The sequence below is a fragment of the Mauremys reevesii genome, linkage group 6 (assembly GCF_016161935.1).
Source record: "Mauremys reevesii isolate NIE-2019 linkage group 6, ASM1616193v1, whole genome shotgun sequence".
In the NCBI taxonomy this organism is placed as follows: Eukaryota; Metazoa; Chordata; order Testudines; family Geoemydidae; genus Mauremys; species Mauremys reevesii.
In genome coordinates, this window is record NC_052628.1 from 12,001,539 (window position 1) to 12,028,310 (window position 26,772).

The window sequence follows — 26,772 nt, forward strand, 5'->3', positions numbered from 1 at the left end:
CTATATGCTGTACAAATGAGTAAAGCAATGGGGCCTTGTTCTTTGTCTGAAAAACCTCTAGGCTCTACTATAATATAAATACATTGAATGTGTTTTTAATTTCATGGAAACATGTCTAATGGTCTTCAATTCTGTAAGAGCTTATTTTCACAAAACCTACATTTTCAGCTGATATTGCTCTTGCAATGTCCAATTAATTAAAGACTGACCCTGCGATGCAATCCATAAATTAGAAATTAGCAGTTTCACTAGGAATTCTGTCACTTGGAGAAGTAGAAAAGCTGAATAAAATGAGAGGTGTGAATTTTAAATTGATTATTCCCTATTTAATTAACATTAGCTATTACTGAACAGGGATGGTTATGCTTGTGAGGAGACAAACAGCTAGCCCAGTCTGAAGTATATTTTTATGACTTTCTCATCAAAAGGACAAACGTGGAATAATCACATGATATGACAATATAACCAAGATATGATACAAGCACTCCTGTGCAAATGGCTAAAATCCAGAGTTCTGCCCTCATTTAGTCTACTGAACTGAGAAAATACCGGAAAAGTTAGCTTATACTGCTCTAAGTTCCCTATATTATGCAACAGATTGCCAAAATCATCATGTGACAAAAGTCAGAGAGAGCCCTCAGTCCCTGCTCAATGCTGGAAAAAGGCTAAGTAACAAAAGTAAAGTTCTGAACACTTACTGACAGTGTCACACATTTCCTAGCAGAGCAGCTGACTGTGCGGTTCTGCCTTATAAAGCAGCTAACAGACAACAATGGATATCAACGTCCCAGCTAACCTGACATATTTGTTTTCACCCTCTCACTGAACACCTTTTAATTGCAGCTTCTTTATAAAATGGCAATTTATTTGGTTTGCTTTTGGATCCCACATCTCCCACTCTCCTGTTCTTCTTTCGTACGGCTTGGGTAGGTACACCACTCCTGAAAGGTTGCCGACCCCTGTTTTAGACACAAAGGAAAATCCAATAAGATCTGGCCAGAGCCTGGGTGTGGAAGGGGGCAGAGGAGTCTAAAAGCGACTGCATGTTGCCTGAGTGATGGGACAGAGTGCAGTTAAATGCGACAGATGGTTTAGGCGCCAAAATGAGTTCACTTTCGAGTTGTGAGGGAACTACAGGAAGTCCTTCCACCCCACAGGTGATTTCCTGCCCCACAAGCTGAATTCCCACTGAACATGTTCCCAAAAAGACACTTTTCCTATATAAAAGACTTATAGTGACAGGACTGAACCTGGCATCTGAAATACATTTGGTTGTGCCTGTTAGGTAATTTATGTTTAAAAAAAGGGGGGGGGGGGATTATTTACTTTATGTCAAACAGAATTAATTCCAATAGCAAGTTACGTATGGGTTGGGTTTTGTGTATTTGAAGACTAAATAGTCAATATTAAAATACATGAAGTCTAATTTTGTATGGAATAGTTACACACTTATGGGTCATTTACTTCTAGGACATCCATCAGTGTAGTAAGTCGGGAAAGTAATTCAAAATACTTTCCTGATAGACTGTTTTTTCTAAATGGACAACCAATCCTAAATTCTCAATCTTCACTCACTGATATATTTTCCTTTCCTCCACCAACTCTCTGTATAACTTTTTTTCATGAGTAATGTACCCGAATACTTGGATGCTAAATATCTAAACTGTAGCCTTAAATTTATTCACCTAAATATGGGTTATTGCTGATTATGCCCTATCTGCGTCTTATGACTCTAAAAACAAACTTTGTATTTCTGGATAACCTAAGCACTATGCCCAGATGAACAAACACTCTTTTCTCAACCTGTATATTATATAATTTTAACATTAGCTTTAATAAAAATTTTAAAACTGTTCCGAGTCCTACACAGTAATTAAGATTTACACAGGTGCCAGTGGTAAACTGCTCTTCAGCTCTCGCAGCTTCAGTAGCTTTGCCACCTTATTGAGTTTTGTTTCTTGTTAGCGATGTTGTAAGTACTAATCTTTGTTTATTGTATCTTTTGCAAAAAGGTGATACTTGAAGCTTCCTCTGAAAACCTCAGGTTCAGTTTTCTGCCTTCTAGGTCTTGGTTACACAACTGAGCAAGTTCAGCAAAGGATGGATGCCTCATCTCCTGCTCCCAAGAACATCATGTTGTCAGATGCACTATCCCAGAGAATCACATATGGTTCAGTGGGTTACGAATGGAAAAGCAGGTTCTGATGTGGTTGGGCCCCAGCTTGTACCCTGAAATTACACTGGATGTAAACAGAGCCAGTTTTTCTGCTAAGGATGAAGGTTGATGTGTTCTGGCAAACTTAAGTTCCCATGTTGCCCCCACCTTTAACCTCAGATGTACTGCATCACAAGAGTTTAGTCAGGAAATGATCAGCAGAGATCACTAGCTATAGTCTCTTCAAGGAAAGCAGCTTGTAATTTTCTGGCAAACTAGAGGTGAACAAAATATTTCCTGTCATTGTTACTTCCTAGGTAGGGTGTCCAAAATTAGTAGTGAGTTCAGAAACACCCCAAGACTCAATACCTCCTTGATGAATTGACAGGAGATGCCTTTGATGAAGGGGGAGGGCTGTGTGTTGTTCAAAGGATTTCCCCATTCCAGCCAACGTTACTTCTGTCTTGACTGGGTTCAGGCAGAACCACAGCTGCTTTTCATCCATGTGCTAACCTTTTAGAGGTTGTCAAGGCTGAATCCCTACTCTGTCACTCCGAGTGCAGAAGTGGGGGCCTGCAAGGATTTTAAAAATTAATACTTGCCACTCCAGGCTTGTATTACAAAGCAAGCAGAGAACAGACCAAGAGCGATTTTACAGCTGGCTGGGTGAGTGTCCATCAAAGGGAGCTACTCTGTCCCCCCCTCCCCCCGCAATGTATCACAGAGGTACTGATACATCTGTGATGGTTTGAAAAGTATCCAGCAAACAGGAGACAGAACTGTGAAATATCAGCAAATTTCTGGCAAAGCAGCCCAGGGTCTTTCAATCTCTCCAGAGTGATGAGTAGTAGTTGTTCATCATAACTCCTATAAGTCCTATTTGAAAGGATAAACAGGAACCACTATAACATTTGTCTGCTCACTACAGTTAGATCTTGGGTGCAGGTGAGCAGCCCCAGGGTGGATAAAAATCAATGATTTAAAAAAAAAAAATCAGACTTTTTTGATAAAATGCTTTTTGAGGAAAAAAACCTATCTAAAGATAGTATCAGAGGGGTAGCCGTGTTAGTCTGGTTCTGTAGAAGCAGCAAAGAATCCTGTGGCACCTTATAGACTAACAGACGTTTTGCAGCATGAGCTTTCGTGGGTGAATACCCACTTCTTCGGATGCAAGCAGAAGAAGTGGGTATTCACTGCTTGCATCCGAAGAAGTGGGTATTCACCCACGAAAGCTCATGCTGCAAAACGTCTGTTAGTCTATAAGGTGCCACAGGATTCTTTGCTGCTTTTATCTAAAGATAGTTTTATAGCTCAAAGATATCTCATCATGGAATAGGAATTATAAATTCTAATTCTATAGTATGAGAAAATATATTCATGTAATGTTTAAGAAAAGTTTTGTAAATAAGTAAATGGATTAGGGACCCAATCTTATGGGGTTCCAGGGGCGTCTGTATAGATTATTTAGGTTAATCTTTCTATCTGCCCAATGCAGATGGTATTTTAGCACTGATGGTATCAGTGCTAAGTCTAGAAGATACCATCAGAGATGATTAGTTTTGCAGTTCTCAAACTGTGGATTCATGTCTCCAGAGAGAACATGCTTGTTAACAGCAAAAATGTTTTTAGATAAATAAATAAATAATATACAGAGGTGAGAAATAATAGACCTCAGCCTTATTGTCCCTCTGCAAATTTGTGTACACTGAGTCAATTTCTTACCTCTCTCTAAAAGTGCAAAGTTTCAAAAAGTTAAATGAATAGTAGATTGTTGGGAGAGGAATATATCTGGACAAGAAGTCTGGAGATAAATGTGAGAAGGGAGGGACAGGCAGTAGAAACAAAAGTGAAACTGTTTGAGCAGCATGTTCCAGAAGTCTTAAGGTCTTTCTAAGTGTAGCCTTCATTGATTTGAGATCTACCATATCATTCTCTCACTAGAAGAAAAAAACCTATAACGGAAGCAGGCGGCAAAAGAGACCCAGTTTAGGTCTCATCTATCTCAGAGTTGTAAAGAATATGTATTAAGGTTATAACAATAATATTTTTTTTTAAATCGCAATTAACTTTGAGTTAACTGCGATTAATCGACAGCCCTAGTTTTAATGTGTTGATATACACACATAGTTACAATGCTTCACTCCAGAGCTGACTGATGTAATTCCGGTATGTTTATCAGTTTGCTAGGCAAAAATAAAATATCCCTTTCCTTTAATTCAATCCCATTAATCAAAGCCTGATTATAATTCGATCGAAACACCAGCAACCCAATAATTAATATTAGAAGTTGAAATTGCTTTCAGCTGGAATTACAGGATAGTTCTTTCAGTGACTAAAGCAAGCTGCTATTTAAATCAGTAAGGAAAGAGGCTCAAACACTGAATGAGAGCCAAGATCCTATGGCAAAGCCATGTGACAAGTGATGCCCATAGGCAAGTGGTGTTGTTTATAATTACAGTAACTCCTTATTTAAAGTCATCCAGGTTAATGTTGTTTCGTTGTTACATTGCTGATCAATTAGAGAACATGCTCATTTAAAGTTGTTGAAGCCTTTCTGGCACATCTCTGACCAAATTGCCTTGTTAGGTTGATGCTTTTTACATAAGTCTGTGATTGGGGATACAATGTCACTGAACCACTCCACAAACCTCCTACAATAGTTTGCCAAGCCTATGAAGGACTGGACTTGCCTTTTAGTTTGTGGTATGGGCTGCCTACTTTGTCCACTGCTTGCAGAAAGAGCAGCCTACTGGAGCCAGCTCGTGGGGGCTTGGAAGGGTCGACCAACAGCCCCACATCAAATCCCCTAAATTCCCTGTGCAGCAGCCGCCCAGCAGGCTATCAAATTTCTGGGCAGTTCAGCTCCCCCCTCCCCATCCGTCCGTCGGTCCCCGTCCCCCCCACTGCCATGAGCTGCGTGGAGCGGGAGGAGTGCCAGTTCATCATTTAGCACAGGGATGGCCAACCTGAGCCTGAGAAGGAGCCAGAATTTACCAATGTACATTGCCAAAGAGCCACAGTAATATGTCAGCAAACCGCCTCCCTTCCCATCAGCTCCAGCACCCACCACCCACTGGCAGCCCCGCTGATCAGCACCTCCCCCTCCCTCCTATACCACCCAACCAGCTGTTTCATGGCATGCAGGAGGCTCTGGAGGGGGAGGACACAGCAGACTCAGAGAAGAGGTGGAGTGGGGACAGGGCCTGTGGCAGATCCAGGGGTTAAGCAATAAACACCCCCCAGGTTGGTACCTGTAGCTCCAGCCCCCGAGTCGGTGCCTCTACAAGGAGACACATATTAACTTCATGAAGAGCCACAGGTTGGCCACCCGATTTAGCAGTAAGGCATTCCCTGGGAAATAGCCCAGCCTCTGACTTCACCACCTCAACCAAGCTCTACAATCATCATTGCTGTGTACAGTATTAAATTGTTTGTTCAAAACTTGTGGGGAGGGGAGGTCGGGCTTTGGTCTGACAAAAAAAAAATCCCCTGGAACCTAACCCCTCCCTCCCCCCATTTACATGCTTATGGGAAAATTGGATTCGCTTAACATCGTTTCGGCAAAAGTCGCATTTCTCAGGAACACTACAACGTTAAGCGAGGAGTTGCTGTATTGAGGGTGAAGCCTGTCACGTGCTATGGGAACCGGGCCATGCCCCGGAAACCAACATCAGCAGCTCCACCCAGTCACAGGGAGGGGAGCGGGGCTGAGCCCACCTTTGACTAGAACAAAACAGCGCCAAGGGAGGCAGCCCCCAGCGGCCCGCCAGGCAGCGCCCCACCCCCACCCCGAGCGCTGTGCTCCCCTCCCCCGCCAGGCCCCGCCCCTGGGGGAACAGCCCCCGCCCCCCCTCCGGCCGGGGGCCAGGCGCGGCCCGTACCTTGGCCTTGCCCCTGCCGGGCTTGGGGCGCTCCCTGCGCGGGGGTCTCGCGGCCTCCGCCATTCCCGCCGCCCCCCTCGCTCCTGCAGCTCACACCGGAAGCCCAGGGCAGGGGCGGAGTCACATGACCGGCCTCTCCACCCCAGCCAATCAGCGCCGCGGTGGCTATGGAATGCGAGGAGGGACATACTCGTTCCCCGGGAGGGAACGCGGCTCGGCCGCGGCGCCCCCTAGTGCTGCTCAAGGCAGCGGCAGGGCGCGAAGCCAGGCAGCTGATCGCGAGCTCAGCCGGCGCTGCCAGGGCCCACCTCTGCCCCGCCCCCTTGGGCCCCCAGTGCCACTGCTGTCCCCCACCTGCCAGAGCCAGCATGAAACCCCCCACCCCCCGCCACCCCATCCTCTCTGGGGTCCAGCCCCACCTCTGCCAGCCCCACCCATCTCAGCCACCCCCCACCACCGATACCCGCCCTGCCTACACCTGCCCGTGCCGTCCCCACCCCTGCTGCTGCTGCTACTGCTACCCCATTCCCAGCCCCTGCTCTGGCGCTCCCCAACGTCACATCCGCCCCATCACTTTTACCCACCACCTCACCCGTCAGTGTCATCCCCGTCAGCACCTCAGCCACCCCAGGGCCCTTCATTGACACCCACCGGCCACCTCACACCCCGCCAACCCCTGCCATCTCCATCACCAATAGCCTGGTCACGCCCCCGTCAACACCTGCCAGCAGCAATGCCAGGCACATGACCCCTAACACTATCCCAGGCACTTGCACACACCCAGATCCTTGCCACTCCAAGAACCCCCTGCCCTGCAACAGCACACACCACCAACCTAACAGGTTACACTAGACCAAAGGAGTTTTGATCACTTTGATAAGTGATGAACAATTACACACAAACATGTATCATGGCCATTTTATTAACTATTCAGAAAACAATAGTTCTTAATTAACATGACAAACAAATCATTACAAGTATACAAAAACAATCCAATAAAATACCAAAGCAGACCATTCAGCACCCATTTGTTATCATTTATAGCACTGCGCATCTTACTCAGCTCAGACAAATCTCATCACACAGATAATTTAACAGTCAAAACTCATTTGTTTTCTATTAACAAAAAACAGTTCTGTACAAGTATTTTGTAAGGATCTCTCTGCAAACAAGCAGTTCTGCTGTGTTTTCCAAGCAATGAGACAGTATGTCGTGAGGTTACTGGATAGCACATTTCCCCCTCTTCCCCAACCCCAGCATTCCAGCAGCGTTGGATCTAGCCTCACTGACCTTGTTCAGGCACAGGTTAAACTGTGTATGCATGGTTGTAAAAATCTGCAGCAAGGCTATGGACACAAGGCCTTAAAATCCTAGCGCACCATGCAATGGGTATAATTCAAAGACCTTGGATGGAGTCTTTGAGGGATGTGGCGTGTTTGTGTCTTTTGTCATTGCACCAAAATCCTGGTTAGGAAGCCCATTAAAGATAGGCAAACATAAGCAAAAATAACTTCCACTAATTTACTTCAAGCTTTTTTTTCCCCCTCTCCTTTACTGCAGTGGTGAGTGACATCTTTGTGACACATTAACTGTCCTATTCTGTTCCACAACTGCTTAGCTACCCTAAAATTCTTATTGCCACTAACTAATGTTCTGAGTCACACTACAGATCACTTACCTGCCCTGCAGGGGTCGGTTGTATTGGTTACAATATTGGCAAGTCTACTGGTGTCAATAACAGTTCACACAATGAGAAGCAAAGATGCAATCGCAATTTGCAGCGCAGATAAGAAAGAGTTTTGCCCTTAATTTCCAAATTAGCTCAAATTTTCTTTTCATTCAGCTAACAGCTTTAACATAGAACGCAGCAATCTCTGTGCTTCAAGTGCACAGAAAAATACAGCAGGATATTCACTGGAGGTTTAATTTGTATAAAAGTTACTGTTTCCTAAAGCAGCTAGCAAATGTCATGCTTTGGAAACAATCATCCAATGAGAATTTTTTCTGGTGACTCCCATCTTTTCATATGCTGTGTATTTAAACCTCCCTACAGTATTTTCTACTCCATGCATCAGATGAAGTGGGTTATAGTCCACAAAAACGTACGCCCAAATAAATTGTTAGTCTCTAAGGTGCCACGAGGATTCCTCGTTGTTTTTTCTGATGATGTATCACTTGTAACTCTGCAGCCGACTGCAGCTGCAGGGATGAGTGGGTGTTGGCTGATGGAGTTCTGCGGCCCCAGATTGAAAGCTCCCTTCTACCACTTGCTTGTGAAGTTTCACTTTAGCCCAGTTGCACTAAACTCTTAATAAATTCAGATATATTCCAAATTTACCTCCACACTCTTACATACGATTTGCTCTAATCACAATAATAAAAAGCTTTTACAATAGCCACTGACCACGCTTGTCATTTTTATCATTAACATTTTATGGTTTGAAACCATCTGCCTTTCCAGACTCCTTTAGAAACTGAAAACATCAGGCTAGAAATGAAAGTATTTCCACATACCTACCACCATTCTAATTCACCTCCTGAAAAACTGAACTCAATATTGTGTAGCTAGCGGTTTCACACCTTCCTCTTTTATCTAGGGAGTATTGACCTATTGATTCTGAAGTGATTTTAGACACTCTCTAGGACAATTCAGAGAAGAACCTTGATTTTTGGGGGCAGCTTGCTTTCTTTCTCTTTAAGATTGGCTGGGCAGAATACTCGTACTTTTTGCTTTCAGGACTGGCTTCTTTAAATCAGAGAGCAAATACAGTGAAGCGATCCACATTTCAAATGTGCATGACATTGCCCTGTGATTAACTACACTCTGAACTAAAAAGATCCCTTTCGAAAAGCACTTATTTATTGGAGTCCTGCTGTCAACTAAATAATCGCTCTCCCTACTCCCAGGACTGAGAAGGAGCATCACTCTTGGGCAATTAATATGGGGCTGCATTTTAGCCCCTCCCTTTTTCAAGTGATGCACGTGGGTTTAGCTGCATGACTTCCATTAAAGTTATTGTGAATTATGTGCCTAAAACACAGTGCACCACTTTGAAAGTTGTTGAGCAGCAGTTTTTGTAGGCAAGAAACAAACTAAGACCATCTACCGCCCTGTGTCAGCCTGGAAATCCCAGCAGAGAAAAGGAGCTTCTTGTACAATATGCTTCTGAGTACTAGTTCTTATACTATGGCCCTGACCTTACTATTCAGCCATCCCAGTAATCTCTAATGAAAGGCCCTAGCTGTAGATCTGGGGTCAATTCTCTTTCTACAGCTTTCAGATGGAAGTAACATTTGGACACTACTCACAAAGGCTCTGTACCAATTCTCTCTCATGCTGAGACTATGTGGCCTAGTGGAGAGAATGCAGGACTGGGACTCAGGAGACCTAGATTCTAGTCCTGTCTGTACCACTGACCTGCTAGGTGACTGATCAAGTTGTTATGCCTCAGTTTGCCCACCTGGCAAATGGGAATAATTATACTGATCTCCTTTGTTAAGCACTTTGAGACTAAATGATGAAAAAGCACTATATAAGTACTAGGTGGTATCACTGAACCATCTATTCTGGTGTGCATTTGTAACAATACAATGATAAATAGTGATGTATTTTCTCATCTGCACTTTACCTGTTTGTTCTTTTAATGCTCTGTGGTCTGGATTTGCAAATGAAATCTAGGCTTGATCAGCTTCTGACATCTTTTAAACATGGGGTTCTCATCTTGGGAGTTGCAACTACTAGAACAGCAATAGGGACTGTCACAAACAAATGTTGGGATCACAATCACCCCATCCTTCCCATGTTGCTAAATGGGTAGGGGATTTCAGCTAGATGGGAAGAGGGCCTGGGATGGAACCAAGTGAGAACCACTGTTTAAATTCAATGAGTGTTACATCATCATTTTCAACCACATTAAAGTCAGGGCTTCACTTGCATTTACAGGAACCCGTGGGATCACTTTCTCACTCCCACTCCCCTCCAAACTGAGGCGAGAGAAAAATAGAGTCGGCCCAATGGGCCATCATATATAGAGATCCAATCACTGAAGTTCCCTACATCCGTAGGTGTCTTGCAGTGGAATCGACACAGTATATGTGCTCGTGGCTACGCATTCCAGAACAAGAGGAAATCAGAAGTCCACACCCCAGCAAGCTCAAGGTGAGCATTGAGGTGCATCGGCAGAATGGTTTTGGAGACCCAGGACTGGAATAGCATAGAGGGTTGTGCTGCACTGGCAAGTTTGCATCAAAGGCCCAGCAGAAGAGGAACACTTACATGCTACAATGACCAGCGCTCAGTTAACATTTCAGATCGATTGGGTTGGGAAGCATCGACAGAACTCTTTGGGGGGTGAGATTTGAAAGAGTAGTGGGCTGTAGTGTAGGACTGAGATCCAAAGGGAGGACTGGGACTGGCAGAGCAGAGAGAGGTGCAGAGCCCTCCCAGCAGGCAGCGTGGCAGAAGGCCTGGCCACCCCCGTTCTCTCTCCCCTCCCTCTGTCTCCTTTCCCGGGGCATGTCTGCAGTGCCAGGAGTCCCCCTGAACTCGCGCTCCGGCCGCCCCGCAGGTTTTTTTCTTTTCTTTTCTTTTTTTTTTTGTTTGCGCTTGGGGCAGCAAAAAAGCCAGAGCCGGCCCTGGTGGTGGGTAGCTGAACAGCGGCAAGCCCTGCCTTCAGATGTAGCTCTCCGGAGGGCCGGCTCATGTCCTCCAGTTATTCAAGAATGGAGGAGTCACCAGCCTGGACCTGCAAGGATGGTTTTGTATTGTACTGCTGTGCCACAGTAGAACCAGGGAAGGGTGGTAGGTAACTACTGAAGGGCCATAACTTGTTCACCTTCCTCTCATCAGAACCCATATTGAAGTCAACGGACCATTCATGTAATCCAAACAGGCTCCTGAGGCGTGATAGATAGAGACAGGATATGAATCAGCTTCTTCCAACATCACTGCGTAGCCTGGAGCAAATGCACAGTACAGCCATATAAATACCTCTCGAGTTCTAACTCTCAGTGTTGCCATGAGTAAGCAGTCTAATGAGCACTCCCACAATTAGGGTTAGGCTATGATCTTAATCAGCTTGGTGAAAATCCAGCGTACCAAACCAAAACCTTACTTTGACCTGTGTGCTATGCCCAAAGCACTGCACATGATTCCCACTGGCAGCACTACGGCGGCACATGTGAATTCTCAGTCGTCATGGTGAGAAGAGATTCCTTTTTTAAAAATCCTTTAGAGTCTTCCACACAGATGTTGAGGTTTGCACATCACAAAGAACTGTCACCAACACCAACACAAGCCCTCTTATTGATAGGGGAGATTCCATTGGTTCAGCGAACGTTATTCAGAGATTCAATGTCCTCCTTCCTGACCTCGAAAATAGGACATCAGCCCGTGTAATTTGTCGCCGTGAAGGAAGAGGGGCCTTGTTGGACCTCATGTGGATCCTCAAAACATACAAAATAGTTAACCTAGAGTTTCAAAATATTTTTTAAAAGAAGAAACAGTTCCATGCTGTGTCACTGTGCCCGATGCTGGAATTGCAACTGAATACACCGTCTCTGATGGGTGGCTCAGACGACTAATTTTTGCACTCAGTGCCACTACTGGGCAAGCAGCTTTGAGACCCTGGAGAAGAGGATGGAATTGTAAGAGTCAATATTTCAGTGAAAGAAATGTAGACAGAATCAAATGTACTGATGAGAGGAAAAAGCAGCCAGCTAGATCATCCAGTCCCCCTCCCAACCTATGCAGGATTGTTCCACTACAGCGCTGGGTAGTGCTTTTTTAGCATGGCTTTTAAAATACCAAAGAATGGGACCTCCAATTCTTTCCATGGGAGACTGTGCAGCATGTCAGTCTGCACAAGTGTGACGTGCACTAACTGAGCCGTGTGGGCCCTGCTGACACACATTAAAAGCTCCCTAGCGAGCAATGACATAGTACTGTTTGAAACCGGACTAGGTTAACACGCACTAGGGACCTCTGAGTGCACACTAGCAGGGTCTCCACAGGGCAGTTAGTGCGTAACATGCTGGTGAGGACTAGACCTTACACCTCCCTGGTGTGACTAACGCAGGCCCCAAGTAATTCCTTTTCAGAATGAAAATACTTACAGCTCATGCTAGTGATGTATTAAACTGTAACCATCAACCGTCGCGTAATCAGGGTCACCTGCAATATAGAGATCACAATAGTAACACTTAGCTGCTACATGGTACTTTTCATCCATAAAGCTCAGAGCACTTGACAAAAGAGGTTGCTCGCATTATCCCATTTTTACAGATGGGGAAACAGAAGCAGACAGAGAGAAAGCGCTTGTTCTGGGTAACCCAATAGGCAGTGGCAGAGCCAAGAACAGAAGCCAGGTCTTCTGAGTCCCAGTCCAGGGCCCTATCTACTAGACCACACTGCTAATAATAAAATCAATGCTTCCCAAGTAATGAAGAGCCCAAGCTGGAGCCTTCAGGTCCAGATCTTGCCTTTCTCAAAGTTCAGGACTGTCCATATCCAGGACTTTGGTTGGACCCTCTTGCTGGGTGAACTTCTGGCCCCATTGAAATCAGTGGCAAAGCTCCAATTGACTTCAATGGAGCCATGATGTCACCCTCTATTTCTAACAGAAGCTTACAGGTGCCCAGAACAACATTTTTAGAGCTATCCATGGTTAGAATGATATGGGGAATATGAGAATCAGGCAAGCTCGCCAATATTTACATGGCAGTGGAATTACACACCGAACCTGCAACATTGAAATACAAAGAGGATTGCACAAAAAAATGCTTTAAAATGTGTGATTTCTAGAATGACTGGGTGTAACTCACCTGGCCCACTCGCAGGAATTGGTAACGGCCCCCTCCTGCACAGAAAACAAACAAGAAAACACTTGTCTCCTTGCTGCAAAATGATCTGATTCTTTCATATTATTCAATTCTTGCGCAGCCCCACATGGCATTTCTGGTAGATTGTGAGTGCTGAGAACTTTGGTTGGTTTGAGGTTTGCATGTCCCAATTTCAAAGTGTGCCGTATTATTAATCTCCTGCAATGTCATTAGCAACGGATAAGACGCAAGAACCAGGCAGCCCCTGTCCCACCAGAAAGTAGTTTTTGTGGTGGGGTGGGGAAGAAAAGTGGTGCTAGCCACAGCCCTTCACAGGGTGAACCGTGGGGCTTCATGCACAAATGTGCCATCATTTAGTTCAGTATTCCAACCCCAGTCATCAGGGAGTCATTATTGTGACTGACTCCTACTGCAAAGCAGCCATGGACATGAGTCTTCAGTGATGACAAAGGTGCTCTCAGTTCCTTCTCTCTCCACACAGCAGACCCGTCCACTCCCCTCTTTGGTCAGCAGGTTCCCTTGCTCTCCCAGTGCAGCTGATCTAGGTTCTCTTCTTTGCCCACATGGGCATGTGTTCTTCGATGATCCAGCCCTCCCCAGACAGACGTGGGGAGAAGGGAGCCATGCAAGGAATGCGGAAGGTTTCCAGCAGCAGGGGTGGGCTAGGGAGCAAAGGAGGTGGCAAACCAGTGCCCAAGATCTCAGAGGGTTTCCTGGTACAGAGGGGGACTCAATCCAGGCAAAATTCCCAACCTGCCCTGCCCTCCCCGCTGACCACGTACCCCAACCCCCAACTTCTGTGGGACCCTGAAAGAGCCTAAGATCCAAACAGTTCTGAAAGACTTAAAGAAGCAACACCCATTTTTAACCTATAGGTTCCCAATAGCCAGGCCATTACTTTTATTATTTGGTTTGTGTTGGGTTTGTTTAGTCTTACCTCCCTTTCCCAGGTGCTGGGGCCTGATTTCTTGTTGTAGTTGCATTTCTTTGTGTGTTATAGTAATTTTCATAGACCACAGGAGCTGGAGGGGTGGAAATACAAGTCAGCTGTAAAAAATGTTTTTTGTGAGCCGTTGGCATGCAATGTACAGCATCACATCTGCACAATGGGAGATGCAAATTCCTTCTTCAGCTCCATCCCTTCCACGCTGAAAAAACTGTATTATTAAAACCAAAGCCTATAGAAATGAGGTTTGAGTTCTCCTCAGGGTCTGGTGGCAATTGCCTGCTACCCCAGTGCAAGGATGCCACTCTAGAAACTGGTTTCATTTTGAGACCAACACAGAACCAGAACCATCAAGCGTGCTTGCTTTCTGCGCCAAGCTTTGTTTAATAAAACCCATACCCTTACTAAAGCTGAGAAGCTGTACAGAATGCTGATGGCCACACCGCTTAGAAAACCCACATCAAGCAGTTACCTGGGGGCACACTTCCGGTTTTACGGAAATTTACAAAAAATTCTATATCCTTCTCGATGCTGCACATTTCTAGACTCCTACGGGTTTCTTCATATCTCTGTAAAAAGGAAAACAAAAAAGGGTTGTTGTTTTTTAAAAGCATAAAGTGCAGAAACAAGAATTAATTAGTCTTTCTGGAAGGAGAAAGGATATAATTTGCATCAGCAAAATAAGTGTTAATAATCCAAGAGGTGAAAATCTTGGCCCCAATAAAAGCAATGGGAGCTTTTGCCATTGACTTCACTGGAGCCAGGATTTCAAATCCTGTTCCACACTATTGACTGGGTGTTCGTTATTGCTATCTGCTGAATTATCTATGAGAATATCAACAAAGCAAAAGCTGTGCGCAGACCACCCTATCGGAGCTAGCTTGAAGATAGCAAGCACAGGTAGCAATAGCGGCGAAGACAGTGCAATGCGAGGGAAGAACCTTCCCCTTCTGCTCGGCAAATAAAAGGTTTGGAGGGCCTTGGGTTTTTCGGACCTACCTCATCACTCTGGACGCACTCCTGAGAGAGCTGGTTAAGGTGCAGCCACAGCGCATTGCGGAAGTAGTTTATCCGTTCGGACTCCTGGGTTTCAAAGAACTGAGGAGATACAGGGAGGCAAGTCAGGGTATGTTAACAAAATAACTAACGGCCATGTTCCCAGCCAGCTGGGATTAATCGTGGAAGTAGGAGAAGAAGACATACATCATCTAGGCAACCTCCCTGCCAATACAGGTTTGGGCCATATTGGACACATACTACTGCTTTGCTAGTCCTGTTTACAGATGTTCTAAGCAATGACCTGACTTTGGGTCTAACTTCACCACTTCTTGGCATTTTGGCCTTAATCTCCCCTCTCTAGGGGAGTCTATCCTACCTTTGTACGGGGCTGGACTTAGTCTAATGAGTCTTTTCCATCTCTAACTGCTACCATCCTTTATTCTTTATGGGAAAAATAGATTAACAGCCAGCACTACATGGTATTAAACAGAAGCCTGCATCAAGGCAGGATCCACCAGGTTCAGCTGATCCCGGCACTCTGCTCCATCAGGATTTGCACATTTTCTGAAGGGACCCCTTCTCCTCAAGATGGGTCTTCAACTGTCCCTCTGGCCCCATCTCATCCACACACAACCCACCTTAAGTGAGATCATCTTGCCTGAAACATCGGATGGCTAAAAAATTGCGTGCTAAACTTAAAAGGGAAGCTCAGGCAGGTTATTGGGTCCTGTTGCACCACAGTGGGAGGACTGATTCCAGACGCTGACACCTGCGGATGGTGAGGAGGCAAGCCAGCTTGCCAATGCACTGTTTGGTCACCCCTTGATTTAGTGATCCCAGGCCACTGCTCTCATCCCTACACCCAGACCCACACCCACGTTTGGGTCATTCCGATAGGCATGGAACAGTCTGGATGCTCCTCAGAGCCCAAACCTTCGGAAGTCCACCCTTCCATATGTATTCATTCCATCAGGAAGAGTCCTTTTCACATTTCCACAGCTAACAAGCAACCTCTCACCAAGAGCACACATTTAATTGGCAGGACAATGGACCTGCAGCAGAACTTCCGCTCTTGGCGCGTCTAATCAACACAACCTGACTGATTTGAGGAAGTGAATCTTTATTTCCCACTCCTCACTATCAGCCGATGGGTTTTCATTACCCTGAGCCATTGACAAGTTTTGGATGGGCAAAGCACACACAGGCAGGTCATTTCATTTTAAGAAGCCAAAGCAAAATGGAAGAACGAGCAGCAATATTTTTGAAAGGGGTCAGCACTAGGGAATGGGCTGAGCTGAACTCATAATAGTACCTCCCTTTTAGAGCCCTTTTTAATCCAGAGATCGCAGAGCACTGTACAAAGGACATCAGTATCATCATCCCTATTTTACAGATGGGAAACTGAGGCACGGCGCAATGGCATGACGTGCCCAAGTTTACCCAGCAGGCCAGTGGCAGAGAAGGGAATAGAACCCAGCTGCTCTGCCTAGAACAGCAGTGTCACCGACAGCAAATGCAATATATTGATGCTAAAGCAACGTGACAGGATCATAGGTGTGTCGGAAACCTCAAGATTTGCCCAAGAGGACGCACAGAGTTCTTGGTTGAACTGGGGATAGAACTTAGATGTGAGTCTCGGTCTGGTGCCCTCCATCTCTCTCTCTCATCGTAAATGCATGTGGTGCTTTACAGGCAAAGGGCCTGATTCTCCTCTCACTGAGGGTAGGTCCATACTTACCGCACGGGTCAACGCGGTGAGTTCGACTTCTCGGAGTTCGAACTATCGCGTCTAATCAAGACGCGATAGTTTGAACTCCCCACGCGCTCCGGTCGACTCCGGAACTCCACCACCGCGAACGGCGGTGGCGGAGTCGACCTTGGAGCCGTGGAGTTTGACCCCGCCGTGTCTGGACGGGTAAGTCACACCCCCCCCCCCCCCCGTAGTGTAGACCAGGCCTGACACATGTTATGCTGGTGTAGGAGCTACTCCTGATTTTATACCAGTCTAAGGCCTGGTCTACACTACGAGTTTAGGTTGAATTTAACAGCATTAAATCGAATTAACCCTGCACCTGTCCACACAACGAAGCCATTTTTGTTGACATAAAGGGCTCTTAAAATCGATTTCTGTACTCCTCCCCAAAGAGGGGAGTAGCGCTGAAATCGACATTGCCAGTTCGAATTAGGGTTAGTGCGGACGCAATTTGACAGTACTGGTCTCCGGGAGCTATCTCACAGTGCATCATTGTGACCGCTCTGGGCAGCAATCTGAACTCGGATGCACTGGCCAGGTAGACAGGAAAAGCCTCTTTTTAATTTCATTTCCTGTTTGCCCAGCGTGGAGAGCTGATCAGCACAGGTGATGCAGTCCCAGAATCGAAAAAGAGCTCCAGCATGGACCGTATGGGAGGTACTGGATCTGATCGCTGTATGGGGAGATGAATCCGTGCTATCAGAACTCCGTTCCAAAAGACGGAATGCCAAAACAACCGCCCTCCCCTCTCCTCCCGCCTTTGATCTCTGCTTGCAGAGGCAATAAAGTCAGTGTTGTTTCAAATTCATGAATTCTTTATTACTTCATCACACAAATGGGGGGATAACTGCCAAGGTAGCCCAGGAGGGGTGGGGGAGCAGGGAAGCAACAGGTAGGGTTGTTGTAGGGGCACCCCCTAGAATGGCATGCAGCTCCTCATTTCTGCAGGATGTTTGGGGCTCTGACCCGGAGCAGCCACTTGCTTCTCTGGTTCTTTAGCAGGCTTGCCTGATATTCTAGGCAGCACTGAATCTCCATTAGACAATACTTAAAGAAGAGAATGACCTAGGGAGTCACTCCCATTTTTGTCCAGGCACCCCCGACCGACCTCACATAGGCCGGCCAGGAGCACCCATGAATGGGCTCCATGCTTGCCGTGCTATGGCGTCTGCTCGGACAATCCAGGGAAGAGGGAGCGAAATAATTGTCCGCCGTTGTTTTCACAGAGGGAGGGCTGACTGACGACATTTACCCATAACCACCCGTGTCAACTTTTTGGCCCCATCAGGCTTTGGGAGCTCAACCCAGAATTCCAATGGGCAGCAGGGACTGCAGGAACTGTGGGATAGCTACCCACAGTGCACCGCTCCGAAAGTCAGCGCTTGCCACGGTAGTATGGATGCACACCGCTGAATTAATGTGCTTAGTGTGGACGCATGCACTTCACTTTATACAGTCTGTTCCCAAAAATTGACTTCTGTAAAATCGGAGTAATTTCTTAGTGTAGACATAGCCTTAGTGAGAGGAGAAACAGGCCAAACATCCCTGGCTGAGAGGGTTTGCAGTATAAGGTAAGATATGACCTGACAAGGAGTGCCATCAAGCCTCAGGGAAAGAACAAAGGTTACAGCAATAAGACCATGCAGCTTGTTTCTTTGACTAGAATATGGAAAGAGTTTATGGGCTCCTCAGCGAAATAAAGTAATAAAGGCAAATCTCAATCTCCCTAAGCCTGTCCATCATTGTATTAAATAAGCTAAGGTTCCGTCCAGTAGATGGCAGCACTTTGCATACAAAAACTCCAGCACAAAAAATGCCACTATTTTGCACGCTGACACTTGAAGGCTTTCCAATATATTTCCCTTCTTTTAAATGCCAATTTTGGGGGCTTTGTATCCAGGCACCAAGAGGCAGGGACATGCAAGTTTAATTGGGAAGTATCTTGAAGTTTTACCAACAAGGAAACAGAAGAGGCCAACTGTGGTCCCTCACTAGCATTGTCAGTGAAGGAAATGAAATCCCAATCTCAAAGACAGAGTGTTGCAGCATTAAGATCCTCCATTATCTCTAGGATGGATGGCAGGCTTTGGGGTGTTACCTCGCAGGCTTTGGTGTGTTCATTCTGCCATTCTTCTCTGATCTTCTCAAGCGCACCAACATTCAGCTGATATTGCCTGTCTGATAGGGAAATCCAACAGCAATTTGATCACATGTACAACACACAGGTCTGGATGCATGAAAGACTCAGGTAAACAATTCTAAACAGTGATCAGAATATGTTGGACCCTGGGTTTAATTTGGGTCTAGAGCATGTGAAATGAGTTTCAAACTCATTTCAAAGGATCAAATTGTTTAAATTATAAACACAGACACTTTCACCTAGAAAAGCGAAGATCTTTCAACCAGTTCTAAGTAGTAGCTGCTCTTAATTGTTAAAAGAAAATCAAATAAAAATATCAGAGGGGTAGCCATGTTAGTCTGGATCTGTAAAAGCAACAAAGAATCCTGTGGCACCTTATAGACTAACAGACGTTTTGCAGCATGAGCTTTCGTGGGTGAATACCCACTTCTTCGGATGCATCCGAAGAAGTGGGTATTCACCCACGAAAGCTCATGCAAATAAAAATAGAATATTTCAGTTACATCATGTCATACTATGACATGACAGCAGTTGTAGTGAATATTAAGCACTACTTTCACGGACGTGTCATGAAAGAACATTATAAAAATATTCAAAAAACTCAAAATACTAAACAATATTTTGAAATTCCAAAATGAAATAACGAAATTTCGAAACAAAAAATTCCCCAAACTGAAACTTTTGAGAAATTCCATTTGGTGGGAAATTTAAAAAAATATCTGTTTTCATTTTGAATCAGAACAAAAAGAAATTCTGAGGTGTTAACGTTTTCTGCAAACCACAAAGTCCAAGTTGCAGCCGGTTCTAGTCCAGACAATGCCGCACAAACAAGAAACTCTTGACATTTGCCAAGACAAACATATTCCAAAATGGAAATATTTTTATTTCAAAATATTTTGTTCTGCTGAAATATTTGTCACAATCAAATAAACCTGTTATTCCAAAATTATTCCCAGTATGACAAAAATGGCATTTTCCATCAAAAAAAGTTTTCACTAAACATTTCCAACCAGCTCTAGCTGGGACATTGTCTCATCACAAGGAGACAATGAGCCATCAAGACAGAACGTTTGACTCCCTGGGGCAAATGTATCCAGCATATAACTGTGCGACCCACTGTTTTAGGAAAGGGGGGTCTATGCCATTCACCCCAATAGAGCACTTGTGTAATGGGCTCCCCTCCATCCCATCCCCTACCTGCAGCCCCCAGCGTGTCCTAGCCCCTCCAAATGTAACAGATACTCCACATTATCAGCACTCACCAGAATCTTCCAGAGCTGATTTGCTCTGAGCCAACTTTACAAACAGCTGAAAAACAGAAAGATAAAGAGGCCATTGTGAGACAACAGCCCAACCCACAAACACTGCAGAGAAAGTAAGGTTGGACCTCATTTCTATCCTGAAAATCCATCCTTAACCAGCAGGTGAAGTCAAACCACCAACCCAGATTTTTTTCCCCCAAGCTCTGTGTCAATGATTCCTCACTAGTGATTCAAGTCTTCCAGGCTGGCTGTCAACCATCAGGCCTTCAGCTAGCTACCAACCACCCAGAACCACCTCTGAACTCCTGGCAATTCCACTACCAGAGCCTCCGTGCAGTGAAAGGGGGCTCTCCTGTGTAAATCCAACTGCAGGTTCAGGGTTCCTATTGGCAGGTTTCTTAGAAATTGTAGCCACTATCTTTAGTTCTAAAATGACTATAATAGGGCTCAAAAAAGAACTAGATAAGTTAATGGAGGATAGGTCCATCAATGGCTATTAGCCAGGATGGGCAGGGATGGTGTCCCTAGCCTCTGTTTGTCAGAGGCTGGGAATGAGCAACAGGGAATGGATCACTTGATGATTACCGGTTCTGTCCATTCCCTCTGGGGCACCTGGCATTGGCCGCTGTCGGAAGACAGGATACTGGGTTAGATGGACCTTTGGTCTGTCCCAGTATGGCTGTTCTTAATGTTATTTTTTCCTGGAGGTGATTTAGTTATTGAACAGTACCTAAAGCAGGACAAGAAAAGTGCCTTCCTTTCACCCTCCCTGTGTTACCTTTTCTTGTTGCTTTTGTGTTACAAGGTTTGCATTGCGGTGCACGGCCTGTTCTGCTTCATCTTTATCCCTGCATCGCTGCTCATACAGCCTCTTTGCCTAGGAGAGAGGTGGGTATGTAAGCGAGCAGGAAATGCAAAACAACACACACTCACTAAACTGTTGGATCAAATCCTGCACTCAGGTTAAGGATTCTATAGGATCTGCCACATACATTATTGGAACTTCAGTTCAGTATCCTGCCTCTGGTAGCCACCAACATCTGATGTTTCAGAAGAAGACAAGCCCCTCAAATGAAGGCAGCCAGCTGTTCAATGCTGCATATGTAAGGACACCTTTCCTTCCTGACCCGAGATCCATTTATGTCCTGAAGCACGAGATTTGATCACCCGTATCACAGCCTGAATAACACAGCTGGCCCCACATTCATTTTCCTCCCACATTCTTTGCATTTGCTCTGTAGCTCCTTGTCTGCCTGCCACTTGCCAGGTGCAGAACAAAAATACAGTAAATACAAAGACAATGAAAAGATTTGGTGGCTTAGTCAGCTTCAGTGCTTGGACACAGGACGTGTGCTCATGCAAATACCATTACCACTGTTTAACCATTCAAACACAAAACTATTGTAGGTAACACAGACAGTGCTATATTTCTAATGTGCCTGCACGTGACAGATCTGTGGTCTGTAAGAACCAGATGATGGGGCCACTTACCTCCACTGTTTTCTTATACTGCAAATTCCTATTTTTATGAATAGCATCCATTACAAGCTCTATCTGTGAAGGGAACAACACCTGCATTAGTGCACCATCCAGCCCCAGGAGCGCTGCAAGGACGAAAGCTGCCGAGGAGCTTAGTGGCTAAGGCAGTCACCTTGACAGGTTCCCAGTTCAAGTCCTGTCTTGAGTGTGTCAGACAACATCTCAGCAATGCGAGACCAGCAAATCTCATAATGATATATTGCATCACATGACCAACACCCTTCCTGACTAGGGTCCTACCAAATTCACAGCCAGGAAAAATGCGCCACAGACCATGAAATCTGGTCTCCCCCCGTGAAAGCTGGTCTTTTGTGTGCTTTTACCCTATGCTATACAGATTTCACAGGGGAGACCAGCGTTTCTCAAATTGGGGGTCCTGTCCCAAAAGGGAGTTGCAGGGGGGTTGCAAGGTTATTTTAGCGGGGGGGGGGGGGGGGGCATGGTATTGCCACCCTTACTTCTGCGCTGCCTTCAGAGCTGGGCTCCTGGCCAGCCAACGCTGCTCTCCAGCTGCACAGCTCTGAAGGCAGCGCCGCCGCCAGCAGCAGAGCAAAAGTAAGGGTAGCTGTAGAGGAGCAAATACAGCATCTGTGGGGTAAGTGACTGTCTGTAGTGTGTGTTTGTTTGTGTTTGGGGGTTACTTGCTGTGTGCTGAGCTTGTGTTTGTCAGTCTGTTTGGTTGGTTGGTTGGTTGAAGGACCGTGTGCTGTGGCTGGCAGTTTCACAAGGGAGTTTGGCAGGGAAGTGGGAGGGGAGCAGGGGTCCCTTGTCGGTCCTATCTGTCCCCCTGTAATCCCCTTAAAACCTATAATCCAAACCACATTTCAATACCTCTTTCTTTAAACCACCCTTCCATTAACTAGGAGACAATGCAGGCAGAAGCCCAGCAGCAGGGTGGGGGCTATCAAGTTTATTGCACTGAGTGTAGCATGTATGATTACCTGCCCTGTGGGCGGGTGGCATGTGTGTGCAGTCGGTGCACGGAGCTCCTGGCCCTCAGAGACCATGTACGGACTTTGGAGGCCAGGGTGGCGGAACTGGAGGAGCTAAGAGAGGCAGAGAGGTATTTTGATGAGGCTTTCCAGGACACTGTAGAATTGTCCCACCTCCGCTCAGACAGCCCCTGCACTGTTGAGGAGGATGAAAGGCCCAGGGAAGCAGAGCAGTCAATGGGAGCAGAGGGAAACCTTCCCATAGTTGGGACCCCCCTTCCAGATGGTGCTGGGGTTGCCTCTCGCACTGAGGTTGCCACTCCAGGGGAGGGAACTCCAGTTTCTAGGAAAAGGCAGGTGTTAGTAATGGGAGATTCGATTATTAGAAACGTAGACAGCTGGGTTTGTGATGACCGGGAGAACCGTATGGTGACTTGCCTGCCTGGTGCGAAGGTTGCGGCTCTCTCGAGGCATCTAGACAGACTTATGTGTAGTGCTGGGGAGGAGCCAGTGGTTGTGGTACATGTTGGTACCAATGACATAGGGAAGGGTAGGAGAGATGTCCTGGAAGCCAAATTTAGGCAGTTAGGGAAGAGACTGAAATCCAGGACATCTATGGTGGCATTCTCAGAAATGCTCTCAGTTCCACGTGCAGGGCCAGGTAGGCAGGCAGAGCTTCAGAGTCTCAATGCATGGATGAGACGATGGTGTAGAGAGGAGGGGTTTACGTTCATTAGGAACTGGGGAAACTTCTGGGATGGGAGGAGCCTATACAGGAGAAATGGGCTCCACCTAAACCAAAGTGGAACCAGACTGCTGGCACCAGGGGCGGCTCCAGGCCCCAGCACGCCAAGCGTGTGCTTGGGGCGGCATGCCGCGGGGGGGCGCTCTGCCGGTCGCCGAGAGGGCGGCAGGCGGCTCCGGTGAACCTCCAGGCACGCCTGTGGGAGGTCCACCAGAGCCGCAGGACCAGCGGACCCTCCGCAGGCACGTCTGCGGGAGGTCCACCGGAGCCGTGGGACCGGTGACCGGCAGAGCGCCCCCCGCAGAGTGCCGCCGTGCTTGGGGCGGCAAAATGGCTAGAGCCGCCCCTGGCTGGCACTAAACATTAAAAAGGTTGTAGAGCAGTTTTTAAACTAGGAGATGGGGGAAAGCCGACTGCTGCAGAGAAGCGTGTGGATCGGACACAGACTTCTCTTAGGGGAGAGTCTGATGATAGAGAATCTTCGGGTTATAGTCAGGAGCACAGGACGGAAGAGGATAATGTAAGGGCCGGATCAGACAATAAACAGTCACATAAAAAAGAATCTGGCACATCAGAAAAGGGCAGACAAATAAACAGGGACAAGTTTTTAAAGTGCTTGTACACAAATGCTAGAAGTCTAAATAATAAGATGGGTGAACTAGAGTGCCTTGTGATAAAGGAGGATATTGATATAATAGGCATCACAGAAACCTGGTGGACTGAGAGCAATCAATGGGACACAATCATTCCGGGGTACAAAATATATCGGAAGGACAGAACAGGTCGGGCGGGGGGGGAGTGGCACTATATGTGAAAGAAAATGTAGATTCAAATGAAGTAAAAATCTTAAGCAAATCCACATGTTCCATAGAATCTCTATGGATAGAAATGTCATGCTCTAATAAAAATATAACATTAGGGATCTATTATCGACCACCTGACCAGGACAGTAATAGTGATGATGAAATGCTAAGGGAAATTAGAGAAGCTATCAAAATTAAGAACCCAATAATAGTGGGGGATTTCAATTATCCCCATATTGACTGAGAACATTTCACTTCAGGACGAAATGCAGAGATAAAATTTCTCGATACTTTAAATGACTGCTTCATGGAGCAGCTGGTATGGGAACCCACAAGGGGAGAGGCAACTCTAGATTTAATCCTGAGTGGAGCGCAGGAGCTGGTCCAAGAGGTAACTATAGCAGGACCGCTTGGAAATAGTGACCATAATACAATAGCATTCAACATCCCTGTGGTGGGAAGAACACCTCAACAGCCCAACACTGTGGCATTTAATTTCAAAAGGGGGAACTATACAAAAATGAGGGGGTTAGTTAAACAAAAGTTAAAAGGTACAGTGACTAAAGTGAAATCCCTGCAAGTTGCATGGGCCCTTTTTAAAGACACCATAATAGAGGCCCAACTTCAATGTATACCGTAAATTAAGAAACACAGTAAAAGAACTAAAAAAGAGCAACCGTGGCTTAACAACCATGTAAAAGAAGCAGTGAGAGATAAAAAGACTTCCTTTAAAAAGTGGAAGTCAAATCCTAGTGAGGCAAATAGAAAGGAGCACAAACACTGCCAACTTAAGTGCAAGAGTGTAATAAGAAAAGCCAAAGAGGAGTTTGAAGAACGGCTAGCCAAAAACTCCAAAGGTAATAACAAAATGTTTTTTTAAGTACATCAGAAGCAGGAAGCCTGCTAAACAACCAGTGGGGCCCCTTGACGATCAAAATACAAAAGGAGCGCTTAAAGATGATAAGTTGCAGAGAAACTAAATGGATTCTTTGCTTTAGTCTTCACGGCTGAGGATGTTAGGGAGATTCCCAAACCTGAGCTGGCTTTTGTAGGTGACAAATCTGAGGAACTGTCACAGATTGAAGTGTCACTAGAGGAGGTTTTGGAATTAATTGATAAACTCAACATTAACAAGTCACCGGGATCAGATGGCATTCCCCCAAGAGTTCTGAAAGAACTCAAATGTGAAGTTGCGGAACTATTAACTAAGGTTTGTAACCTGTCCTTTAAATCAGCTTCGGTACCCAATGACTGGAAGTTAGCTAATGTAACGCCAATATTTAAAAAGGGCTCTAGAGGTGATCCCGGCAATTACAGACTGGTAAGTCTAACGTCGATACCGGGCAAATTAGTCGAAACAATAGTTAAAAATAAAATTGTCAGACACATAGGAAAACGCAAACTGTTGAGCAATAGTCAACATGGTTTCCGTAAAGGGAAATCGTGTCTTACTAATCTATTAGAGTTCTTTGAAGGCGTCAACAAACATGTGGACAAGGGGGATCCAGTGGACATAGTGTACTTAGATTTCCAGAAAGCCTTTGACAAGATCCCTCACCAAAGGCTCTTACGTAAATTAAGCTGTCATGGGATAAAAGGGAAGGTCCTTTCATGGACTGAGAACTGGTTAAAAGACAGGGAACAAAGGGTAGGAATAAATGGTGAATTCTCAGAATGGAGAGGGGTAACTAGTGGTGTTCCCCAAGGGTCAGTCCTAGGACCAATCCTATTCAATTTATTCATAAATGATTTGGAGAAAGGGGTAAACAGTGAGATGGCAAAGTTTGCAGATGATACTAAACTGCTCAAGATAGTTAAGACCAAAGCAGATTGTGAAGAACTTCAAAAAGATCTCACAAAACTAAGTGATTGGGCAACAACATGGCAAATGAAATTTAATGTGGATAAATATAAAGTAATGCACATTGGAAAAAATAACCCCAACTATACATACAATATGATGGGGGCTAATTTAGCTACAACGAGTCAGGGAAAAGATCTTGGAGTCATCGTGGATAGTTCTCTGAAGATGTCCACGCAGTGTGCAGAGGCAGTCAAAAAAGCAAACAGGATGTTAGGAATCATTAAAAAGGGGACAGAGAATAAGACTGAGAATATATTATTGCCCTTATATAAATCCATGGTACGCCCACATCTCGAATACTGTGTACAGATGTGGTCTCCTCACCTCAAAAAAGATATTCTAGCACTAGAAAAGGTTCAGAAAAGGGCAACTAAAATGATTAGGGGTTTAGAGAGGGTTCCATACGAGGAAAGATTAAAGAGGCTAGGATTCTTCAGCTTGGAAAAGAGGAGACTAAGGGAGGGATCTGATAGAGGTATATAAAATCATGAGTGATGCTGAGAAAGTGGATAAGGAAAAGTTATTTACTTATTCCCATAATACAAGAACTTGGGGTCACCAAATGAAATTAATAGGCAGCAGGTTTAAAACAAATAAAAGGAAGTTCTTCTTCACGCAGCGCACAGTCAACTTGTGGAACTCCTTACCTGAGGAGGTTGTGAAGGCTAGGACTATAACAATGTTTAAAAGGGAACTGGATAAATTCATGGTGGCTAAGTCCATAAATGGCTATTAGCTAGGATGGGTAAGAATGGTGTCCCTAGCCTCTGTTCGTCAGAGGATGGAGATGGATGGCAGGAGAGAGATCACTTGATCATTGCCTGTTAGGTTCACTCCCTCTGGGGCACCTGGCATTGGCCACTGTCGGTAGACAGATACTGGGCTAGATGGACCTTTGGTCTGACCCGGTACG

The 26,772-nt window shown here is 45.6% G+C and overlaps 2 protein-coding genes across 7 annotated transcripts in view; both read right to left on the reverse strand.

Moving 5' to 3' along the window:
- The window catches only part of EPG5 (ectopic P-granules autophagy protein 5 homolog), an 86,304-nt gene extending 80,169 nt beyond the window's left edge, over positions 1–6,135 (reverse strand). For 3 of the 5 annotated variants that reach the window (XM_039544110.1, XM_039544109.1, XM_039544113.1), the window contains exon 1: positions 6,037–6,135. In XM_039544110.1, coding sequence (XP_039400044.1) covers positions 6,037–6,099 — 63 coding nt within the window. In that variant the 5' untranslated portion in view covers positions 6,100–6,135. Of the gene's footprint in view, positions 1–796; positions 855–5,406; positions 5,467–6,036 lie in introns of those variants that run through there. The other 2 variants (XM_039544111.1, XM_039544112.1) reach the window with 2 other exon arrangements.
- An 803-nt stretch (positions 6,136–6,938) lies between these two features.
- PSTPIP2 (proline-serine-threonine phosphatase interacting protein 2) overlaps positions 6,939–26,772 on the reverse strand; it is a 60,003-nt gene continuing 40,169 nt past the window's right edge. The window contains exons 6-15 of one of the 2 annotated variants that reach the window (XM_039545109.1): positions 21,468–21,530; positions 20,755–20,853; positions 19,977–20,022; positions 18,673–18,752; positions 14,822–14,920; positions 14,295–14,391; positions 13,814–13,898; positions 12,859–12,893; positions 12,151–12,208; positions 6,939–11,662 (exon numbers count right to left, since the gene is read on the reverse strand). In XM_039545109.1, coding sequence (XP_039401043.1) covers positions 12,159–12,208; positions 12,859–12,893; positions 13,814–13,898; positions 14,295–14,391; positions 14,822–14,920; positions 18,673–18,752; positions 19,977–20,022; positions 20,755–20,853; positions 21,468–21,530 — 654 coding nt within the window. In that variant the 3' untranslated portion in view covers positions 6,939–11,662; positions 12,151–12,158. The remainder of the gene's footprint in view (positions 11,663–12,150; positions 12,209–12,858; positions 12,894–13,813; positions 13,899–14,294; positions 14,392–14,821; positions 14,921–18,672; positions 18,753–19,976; positions 20,023–20,754; positions 20,854–21,467; positions 21,531–26,772) is intronic. The other variant, XM_039545110.1, reaches the window with a different exon arrangement.